The following is a 10,504-nucleotide window of genomic DNA, read 5'->3' on the forward strand; positions in this document are numbered from 1 at the left end:
GTATATTTAGAAAATATCCAGTAGGCCCGCAGACACATCTAAAAAGTCCTGGTGTCTGCAGTTCGTGAAACTCACAGGGAGAAAGCGAAAGTGCAGTGTGTCTATGGAGGAAGTGGTGCCCTTGGTGGGGACCATGTCAAGGGATGGACCAGGCCAGGCCCAGCTGTCTTGTCTCCAGTTCAGCCAACATAGATGTTCACTAAGTATTTGGAGAATGAATTAATCAATGAATCAATGAATCAATGGCTCCTGCCTTCTCTTCACCCAGGATCCCTTCTCTTCTTCTGTCCCAGAGGCTCACACAGACCTAAAGCATCCTCTACCTTGCAGGACAGAACACCTGAGGGTCTAGATGAGGCTGTGACCTTCCAGGTCTAGCCAGGAGTTGACTAGCTCCCTGGTGTAGACGATGCTGCTCAGACAAGCCCCTCAGGTGGGAAGACCTTGGGAGATCCACTGTGTCTCGTGCCTCACATGTCCTCAGAGGTCCTGGTCCAGTCTCCGGTGCCAGAGGGAGGTGCCGAGATGGGGGGCAGGACACGGGGTCTGCTGCTGGTCTCTCCTACCTGGATGGGGCTCCCTGGTCTCTGGCCAAGGGTGTGGCTGCTGTGCATAGAGAGAGGGGGAGCCCCGGCGCCGCATCTCCTCTTCTGTGAACCGCAAGGCCTTGTGCTCCTCCCCAGCTTCCTGTAGGTCCCCCTCGGCCTCCCTCCCTCGGCCTTCCTCTTCTACTTCACTCACGGGAAGCCCATACACGCCCCATCTTAAAGATGTTGCTGCCGCCGTTTTTTCTGCCCCTGCTGTGGGCAGGTGAGTGGGCCGGGGGTGGGGGGGCAGGCAGGCGGGGGCTGTTGCTGACCCTCGATTCCCCACAGGGTCCCTGGCTCAGCGTTCAAGATACTGGCTGAAAGTGCCGGCGTCCCTGACAGTGCAGGAGGGCCTGTGTGTGCATGTGCCCTGCAGCTTCTCCTACCCCAAACGCGAATACACTGACGGTGACCCAACTTATGGCTACTGGTTCCAGGAAGGGAGTGATTACAGCCAGCATGTTCTAGTGGCCACAAACAACCCAGATCGAGAAGTGCAGGAGGAGACCCAGGGCCGATTCCACCTCCTCGGGGGCCCCCGGGACTACAACTGCTCCCTGGGCATCAGAGATGCACAGAGAAGGGACTCGGGGACATACTTCTTCAGGGTGGAGAGAGGGCCTTATGTGAAATATAGTTACCTACAGAACCAGCTCTCCGTGCGTGTGACGGGTAAGGAGCAGCCTCCAGGTGAAGCCACAGGGGAAGGACAGAGGTCCTGGGTCAGAGCGGGATGGGACTCACTTCCCTCCCAGGAAGGGGGTGACCCATGTCAGGACTCAGAGGCAGGAGCTGAACCAAACCCTGAGGCTTCTCTCAGGGCCTCCCCTTGACCCTCCTCCTGATTCCCATGTCTCCCCATCTCCTCACAGCCCTGACCCACACACCTGACATCCTCAAGCCAGGGACCCTGGAGTCTGGCCGCCCCGGGAACCTGACCTGCTCTGTGCCCTGGGCCTGTGAGTGGGGCACGCCCCCCATCTTCTCCTGGACGTCAGTGGCCCTCACCTCCCTGGGCCCCAGGACCCACCTCTCCTCGGTGCTCACCCTCACCCCACGGCCCCAGGACCATGGCACCAACCTCACCTGTCAGGTGTACTTCCCTGCAGCTGGTGTGATGGTGGAAAGGACCATCCAACTCAATGTCACCTGTGAGTACGGGGCCAGGATGCCCAGGTCCCTGAAGGGGTGAGGGAAGGGAAGGCCTGCCTGGGATGCTTTGTGCTTTAGTCCTGGAGGTCTGGCTGAGTATGGGACCTAGAAGGACTCAAGCCCTGTCCCTCCTTGTTTCTGTGCTTTCTGGGGGCAGGGGGATGCCTACATGTATCTCACATCACCCCGCCCCACTGAAGAGGAAAATCCCCTCTTCCCCTCCCAGGTGCCACACAGAACCCAACAACAGGTGTCTGCCTGGGACACAGACCAGGTAGGAAGGAGCCTCCCATCCATGGGTCATTGACTGGCCAGGGTATCTGTCAGGTTGTGTCCAAGTGGGACTTGAGACTCAACGGGTGGAGGTGTGTTGGGGGGCTGTGGTTAGACATGAGAAGCCCCCTCAGCCCTCCTCTCCCATACCCTCTCTGTGGTCTTGCCAGGGTGACCTGCAGTTTTCTCCCCATGATCTTGATTATGTTCTTTATCTTCCTCTGGTCTCTGAAGGCCTGAGGCATTTTTAGTAACCTTTATTTTTAGAAGGGGAGTTTTAGGTTCTAGGCAAAATTGAGCTGAAGGTAGAGAGATTTCCCCAAAAGGCCTGCTTTTACATGCATAGCCTCTTCACTATCAACATCCCCCATCAGAGGGTACCTTTGTTACAATAAAACTTACATGGGCATGCGTTTATCACTAACAGTCCATAGTTGACATCAGGGTTCATTCTTGGTATTGTACCTTCTATGGATTGGACAATTTATAATGACATGTATCCAACTAGTGGTATCATGCAGAGTAGTTTTACTGCCCCAAAATGTCTCTGGGCCTTGACCTCTCTCTGAGCCCAGCCTTACCCCCACTGCTCTATTCCCATTGGTAATGACATCTGGCCCCCATCTGGACAGTGAGCCCCATTAGGATTCTTTCAGTGCCCACCATATAGCTGATAGGTGATGCCCAGAGACACATCCCTCACTCTGGGTGTTGTGCTCCCAGGAGGCATGGCCAGGAAGGACAAGGAGAGCTGAAGGTCTGAGAATATCACTGCTTCCACCTGCTTCTGGAAGCACAAAAGACCACTTTGACCCTGAGTGATAGGGCCAGTGGAGTCCAGGAGAGGAGATTCAGACAACCTCCCTGGAAGGAAGGAGGGACTTTCTGTGTCCCACAGAGCTCTGTGCATACGTCTTTCTTTCTGGAGTGCCCACGAGGCCCAGAGTCTCTTGGTCCTGCTGCAGCCAGGTCTGGAGTCTGTTGCAGAGAGACCATGTATGGGAAAGAACCTGGGTCCTAGATGAGATGGCGTTTGCTGGACAGGGTGCAGGGGCCAGACTGTGTGGATAGAAGGTGTCACATAGACCATGTCCTTCTGGTGGAGGTTGAGGTCCTGCAATGGGTGAGAGAACTTCAGGGCTGAACCCTGGATGGGAGGGGAAGGGCACTGCTCTGCTCATCAAGATTGGAGTTCACCCCAAGCGTCTCTGTCTACAGGGAAACAGGGGATCTGGTCAGGAGTGATGCTAGGTGCCATTGCGGGAGCTGGTATCACCACACTGTTCGCTCTCTGCCTCTGCCTTATCTTCTTTGGGTGAGCTGGATGGGTATGCGGGAGTGGGGGGAAGTGGAACTTGCAGGGGTTGTGAGGTCCTGGAGCAAGGGCAAAGGGTGCCAGGTATGCATGTGTTCCCAGCCCTGGTCCCAACAGTCTAGGAGCATGGGGACCTTGTTACAAAGCCTTGATATGAAGGCTCGCCCCACCCTCAACCTGCCTCAGAAGAGTGACCCTATGTCAGAGACTCTGGTGTCTCCGTCAGAGTGAAGAGCTGCAGGAAGAGAGCATCCCGGAGAGCAGTGGGCGTGGACGGCATCCACCCGATAGTAAAGCCAGCTCCCTTGGTGAGTGACGTGGGTGTCCTGGCGTCCAGACTCTCTTCCGCATCTCCTGGGGTGGCCATGCTCCATTCAGCATGTCCAGAAATGAGCTCATCACCTTCCTGCTTGTTTGAAAATATAGGTTTTATTATTCAGGTGTCTGAGGCCAACAGATCAGGAGGTGATTGCCATTGAGAAGGCACTCTGTTTCTCACAGTTCCCAGGAGGAGAGGCACACCACCCCACACAGGACCACATGGGGCAGGGCTAAGGTGGGTCAGGAGGCAGAGGGGGCAAAGGGAGACATGGGTAGGGCCTTTATTGCAGTTTCCACAGGAAAGGCACGGTGAGACAGTGTAAGCAGATTCGGGATTGGCTAGTTTGAATCATTTCAGCAGGCTCTGGGGTGTTGGGGCGTCCCTAGTTGTTTGGCGCCTGGCCCTGGGGCGATTAGGCAGAGGAATAGTGGCCCAGAATGTAAGGAGGGGTTGGAGTGTGAGCTTTGGACGGATTGGTTTGCGTGTGAAGGGCATGCTTGCAAGCAAGTCCACCATCTCTAGAGATTGGCTAGTTCTGGCCGGGACAGTTCCTCTAAGGTTAGCAAGGCCCCAGATGTCAAAGTCTCAGAAACATGTGGTGAATGCACTCCTAAGCATATTCTTCCTGCTGGTTGTCCACCTCCCTGATGACACTTGTGTTCCTGACACTCCACCGGAGCCCCGACCCTGTCCTGCCCCAGCCTTGCACTTCCGGCACCAATATGCTGCAGAGCGCGTCTGTTCTTTTCAGTACAGCATAATGCAACCCCTCCCTTTGAGCTGAGCTCCCCTCTTAGTCCTTACCCTGCCACAGCCCTCTCGCCTCTCCTCCATGAAGACCCTTGTCCCATATGCCCAAGTCTGAAAAGCACTCCTCCCCCACACTGCCGGAAGTCGGGTGCCCAAACAACTTGGTCTGGCATTTGGGGCAGGAAGCCCAGAGTCACCTTCAATGCTGCAATCCCCCTGCACCGCCTGCTCACTCGCCTCAAGCAGAGTGAGCTTTTTGCATCTCAGCATCGTTGCTTGGCGTGAGCTCCTTCTCGTGTGCCTATGTCATCCTGCCCTAGTCCTGCTCATTTCCGAGCTCTGACTGGCGTTTATTTATTGAAAACTCTGACTAAGGGGGCGCCTGGGTGGCTCAATCAGTTAAACATCCGACTCTTGATCTTGGCTCGGGTCTTGATCTCAGGGTTATGAGCTCAAGCCCCACGCTGGGCTCCATGCTGGATGTGGAGCCTACTTAAAAAAATAATCAATCCATCCATCAATCAATCTCTGACTAAGGTGGACACCACTGAGGTTTCTGAGCACATGATCTGCAGTCACCATGCATGCATTCATTCCTTTCTCAAATATCTCCCACTTGTTGATTGTTCTGGGTGCTTGGGTAATATCTGTGTTTTTACAAACGCACATGTTACAAATATAAAATGTCCCTGAGGTCAAGGACTTACGCTTATTGCTGGATGGGGTGGGGGAGAGGAGTTGAAAACAGTGAAAAGATAAGTAGCAAAAATATGCAAGAAATTGATAGGAAATGGTGCTTTGGTGGGGAGTTAGATGGGAGAATGAGGGATGACAGTCCTGGGGCTGGAGTCTTTGAGAAAACACCCGCCAGAGCCAAAGTGAAGGAGTGTAGTGTGAGCCCTGAGAGTATCACTAAGGCTCTATCTAAGCAGGGCTTGGGGGCTTCTGAGGTTGGGGCATGCTTGATGTGTGGGAGAAACAGCAAGTTGGACAGTGTGCCTAAAGCAGAGCCGTGTGGGTGTGGGCAGTGGGTAATGGTGGGTAAGAAATGAAGATGGAGAGGCATGGGGGCTGCAATTCATCATAATTACCTATGTATTGGGAGAAGAGTGACAGTGTAAGGGAAACCACACAGAACTACTATTTCTGACACTTTTGGACACCAAATGTGTGTGTGGTTTTCCCCACACCAAATAATTCTGACACCAGCTGGGTGTCCTATAATTCAACTTAATTCTGACACTATCTACCTGGAGCTAGCATCAGATCCCACAGGTGATGGGCTCAGCCCCGCAAGGCTGTCCCACTCCACCTTCAGATGCCAATCACAAGCCTGGGTCATCACCTGTGCTTCTGACCAACTAACTGACTGTAAATTGGTGGTTCCCACAAGCCCCCTCCTCAGTTTTAATTAATTGGTCACAGCGGCCCACAGAACTCGGGAAGGCAGTTTACTTACTTTGTACCATTACCATCACACCATAAAAGGATGTGATGAAAGATACAGATCACCATCCAGATGGAAGAGATGCATGGAGCTTCCATCCCCTTTCCAGGTGTGCCCATCCTCCCAGCCCCTCCACATGTTCACCAATCCAGAAGCTCCCTAACCAACCCCCCCCAACCCTGTACTATTGTTATTTTTATGGAGGCCTCCTCACATAGACATGATAGATCATTACCTCCATTTTCAGCTCCTCTTCCCTTCCTGGAGAATGAGGACATGGGCTGAAACTTCCAAGCTTCTAACCATGGCTTGGCCTTTCTGTGACCAGCCCCCATCCAGGAGCCCACCAAGATTTACGTCATTAGAACAAAAGATGCTGCTGTTGTCCAGGAAATTCCAAGGGATTTAGGAGCTCTGTGTCAGGAACCAGGGTCAAAGATCAAACATTAGAACAGAAGATGCTCCTAGCATTCTTCTCACTTAGGAAATTATAAGGGTTTTAGGAAATCTGTGCAGGATTTATTATATATATATATGCTCCATGTCCAATGTGGGGCTTGAACTCATGACCTTGATATCAAGAGTCTCATGCTCTATTGACTGAACCAGCTGGGTTCCCCAAGCTGATGCTCTTTTTAATGGGATCACTCTGGCTGCTGCACTGAGAATGCCTATAGCAGGTTAGGGCAGAAAAGAGGAGACAAGATAAGGAAGACACTGAAATAATCCAGGCAAGAGATAAAGCAGACTGTATCAGTTTGCTAGGGCTCCCATAACAAGATACCATAGATGGAGTGGTTTAAACTACAGAAACATTTTCAGAAACAATCATGAAGGCTGGAAGTCCAAGATCAAGGTGCCAGCAGGGTTAGCTTCTTCTGAAAACTCTCCCCTTGGCTTGCAGGTGGCTGCCTTCTCTCCATGTCCTCACCTGGCCTTTTCTCTGTGTACACACATCTCCAGTGTCTGTTCTTCTTATAAGGACATAAGTCATTTTGGGCCCTACCCTAATGTCCTTGTTTAAACTTAATTACCTCTCTGAAGGCCCCATCTCCAAATACAGTCACATTAGGTGTTAGAGCTTCAACATATAAGTTCAACATATGGACACAATTCAGTTCCATACGACAGACTTAGTCCTGGGTAACAATGATGAATCAGGATTTGCTAATGTAGTGATAGAGTATGTGTGGGATATGAGCAAAGACAGTTCACTGCCTCTACCTAATGGGTGTGAGAGATGCCAAAGATGACTCCATAGATGTCATAGATGTTATAGATGTCCACACATGTTCATAGATGCCAAAGATGACTCCAGTGTGGCTGCCCTGAGCAACATAAGTAAGGGTATCACCAATTCCTGAAATTACCAAAATCACAGGAGTATATTTCCAAGAGGGGATCAAACTTTATTTTGGTTACTACAAGCTTAAGGTGCCTCTGCTCTGAGATGTCCAAATGAAGAAGACAAGTAGATGGCAAGAGTTTGGAGCTCAGGACAAGGATTCAGGTAGGAGGCACAGAGGTTTGGGGGGGCATCCGCATCAAGGTCTGATAGTGGATGAGGCCACAAAGAAGAGGAGAGGTCCACAGAGAGAGCCCTGGGAGAGCCAGGGTTACAAGGTGGAGACGACAAGAAAAACACTGAGAAAAAAGAAATGAGAAAGAAGAGAGTGTAGGGTTGGGTCCTGGTAGCCAAAGGGAGCTGAAGCTTCAAAGAGAAGAGAATGTTTATTTGCTTCAAATGCTAGTAAGTCCAGTAAGATAGGTTCTCAGAAATGAATCTTAAATTTAGCAAGTGGTGTCTCAGCTGATCTTGACAAAAGCAGATCTGGTTGCCTGGGAGAGGAAGTTGACTTGATTGGAGTGAGTTCAAGAGGAAAAATGGGAGGATGAGAAGTGGAAATACTCTTGAAAAATGTTGCCAAAAATCTAGAGAAATTAGTCTGCAGCAGAAAAATGGTCATACTTCTAAATCCCTGTTCTCTGTGTGATAGGAGCATCTTTTGTACTAACAAGGTGATTCTGGGTAAGCTCCTGGATGGAGAGCCAGAAAGACCACCCCATGATTAGAAGCTTGGAATTTTCATCCCTGCCCCACCCCCATTCTCCAGAGAGGGGAGAGAGGCTGGAAATGGAATTAGTGATCAATCATGCCTACATGACGAAGCCTCCATAAAAATCCCAAAGTATGGAGTTCAAGGAACTTCCAAGTTGGTGAACACATGGAGATGCTGGGAGTGCACTGGGAGAGGGTGTGGAAGCTCCCGCCCCCTCCCCACACCTCACCCTATGCATCTCTTCCATTTGGATGTTCATCTGCATTGTGCCTTTTATCACATCCTTTTATAATAAGCTGGTAAACAGTAAGTAAACTGCTTTCCTGAGTTGGGTGAGTCACTCTAGAAAATTAATGGAACCTGAGGTGGGGCTTGTGGCAACCGCTAATTTATAGCCAGTTGGTCAGACACACAGGTGACAAACTGGACCTCCAACTGACAGGTAAAGTGGGGTGGGGGCAAACTTGTAAGTCTGAGCCCTAATCTATGGGATCTGGTGTTGTCTTTGGGTAGAGAGCGTCAGAATTTAGTTAGAAATGTACACCACCAAGCTGGTGTTGGAGAATTGCTTGGTGCGCTGAAAACCCCACACATCTAGTGTCAGAGGTGTTGTGAATGTGGTATCAGTGTGAGAATAAAGAAGACACATCCAGAAGACAACTGAGCTTTTCATAAACACCCTCCTGTATATCCCGTGGCAGAGAGACTGAGGTTCAGTTCATGATCAACAGATGTGTGACCTTGGGTAGTACCTAACCTCTCTGAGAACTAGTTTCTCTCTCTGTAAAATAATAATCTTTTCCGCATAGGTCTGAGTGAGTGTTCAATAAAATTTGAAAGCAATCAATAGTGCTATATTTGTTACATAAGAAATGTTTGATAAAAGAATGGAAGAGAGAGCAATGTCCTGTCAGAATCAAATTCACTTCATGGACACTCTCTGCCTTCTCTTCACCCTACCCCAGACCCCCACCACCCTGTTCTGACCCCTTCTTTGCTCTCCATACAGGATTGCCAGCAGGAGTCCAAGTCAGACCTCCCTGCTGACCCCACAAGCTCTGCAGGGGTGCCCCCCACCTTGGAGATGGATCAAGATCTGTATTATGCCTCCATCAGCTTTCACAGGATGAAGGAGGGCACCTATGCAGAATACTCAGAGATCAGGACCCAATGAGGAACCACCTGGAGCATCAGTCTCAGAAGGAGCATCCATACCCTGCAGGAAGGGGGACCCAAAGGCTGATTTTTGGAGAGTTAACATCCCCATAGGCAATGGGTTTACAAACTCTTGAATGTGAATTTCCTGCTATATTGGAACTAAGGCTTTGCAATCAGAGAGGCCTGGGGGGGGGAATCCACGCTCTTTCATTTATCAACAGTATGACATCAGGCAAGCCACCTTACCCCTCCATGACTCAGTTTCCTGCTTTGCGAAATGAATGTAAGAGGTCCCACCTCACAGGGTTGCCATGAGGAGTAAATAAAAGTGCATATAGAAAACACCCAGCAGAAGTCCTGCCGCACTGTGAGAGTTTGGTGCACACTAGTTCCTTCCCCCTTGAACAGAAAGGTGTTGGTGACATTTCTTCTAGAGCCTGGGTGTGTTCTGTCTGGGACACCAAACCAACAATGTGTCAGTCTCACTTTCAAAACCCTCCCATGTTGTAATCATTTTGCAATGCATACATATATCAGATCATTACATTGTATAACTTAAACTTACACAATGTTATGTGTCAATTATATCTCAGTAAAGCTGGAAAAAATAAGGTGTAGATGCAGGTGTATTACTTAATGATAAATATTATTGAATATTTATCAGAAAAACAAAACCCTCTCCATGGGTCCCTTCCCTGACTTGGCCTCCAGCATCATCCCTCTCCCCTCCTGAATCTTTCCTTTCCATCCTGCCTGCCTCCTACTTGTCTTGTTAGAGGCAAAATCACATATCAACATTTAGGGAATTTCCTAAAACTCAGGGCTAACCACAGTCAAAATACCCCTCCATCTCCTCAGCCTCAAAGACTAATTTACAAGCTTCTAATTTGACATTCCAGGTCAAGGGTCAGGAATTTTTTTTTAAGGGCCAGATAGCAAATATTTTAGGCTTTGCAAGCTGTAAGGACTCTGTAGCAACTACTCAAAACTTTGTGTTTGTAGTGCAAATGCAGCCATAGACATTCTACAAATGAATTAATGTGGCTGTGTTCCAACAAAATTTTATTTGCAAAAGCAGGCTATAGTTTTCTGACCTCTATTCCAGGTTGTTTTCAATTTCTTTTTTTTTATTTATTTGAGAGAGAGAATGAGAGAGAGAGAGAGAGAGAGCAGGAGAGGGGGGGAGGTCAGAGGGAGAAGCAGACTCCCCGCTGAGCAGGGAGCCCGATGCGGGACTCGATCCCGGGACTCCAGGATCATGACCTGAGCCGAAGGCAGTCGCTTACCAACTGAGCCACCCAGGTGCCCCCCAGGTTGTTTTCAATTTCACCCAATCTACTTCTGCATCTCCATACCCTAACCTATCAATCCCTCATGTCATTCTCTAAATGCCCCCATGCTTGTGCATTCCTCACCATCTTTGTGCATCCACACCATCCC

The 10,504-nt window shown here is 50.0% G+C and overlaps 1 protein-coding gene across 4 annotated transcripts; it reads left to right on the forward strand.

Moving 5' to 3' along the window:
- The first annotated feature begins 640 nt into the window (after positions 1-640).
- On the forward strand, positions 641-9,667 carry LOC113936577 (myeloid cell surface antigen CD33-like). Of its 4 annotated transcripts, XM_035725127.1 has the most exons (7): positions 641-810; positions 876-1,259; positions 1,460-1,738; positions 1,966-2,013; positions 3,231-3,327; positions 3,554-3,635; positions 8,916-9,667. In XM_035725127.1, the coding sequence occupies exons 1-7, from the start codon at positions 771-773 to the stop codon at positions 9,078-9,080; spliced, it is 1,095 nt and encodes a 364-aa protein (XP_035581020.1). In that variant the 5' UTR covers positions 641-770; the 3' UTR covers positions 9,081-9,667. The 4 variants fall into 4 exon arrangements, with proteins under 4 accessions (XP_035581020.1, XP_035581021.1, XP_035581022.1 ...); XM_035725128.1 differs by lacking the exon at positions 3,554-3,635; XM_035725129.1 differs by lacking the exons at positions 3,554-3,635; positions 8,916-9,667 and adding an exon at positions 3,430-3,524.
- Positions 9,668-10,504: the final 837 nt, after the last annotated feature.

This window comes from Zalophus californianus, chromosome 17, assembly GCF_009762305.2.
Source record: "Zalophus californianus isolate mZalCal1 chromosome 17, mZalCal1.pri.v2, whole genome shotgun sequence".
Taxonomy (NCBI): domain Eukaryota; kingdom Metazoa; phylum Chordata; class Mammalia; order Carnivora; family Otariidae; genus Zalophus; species Zalophus californianus.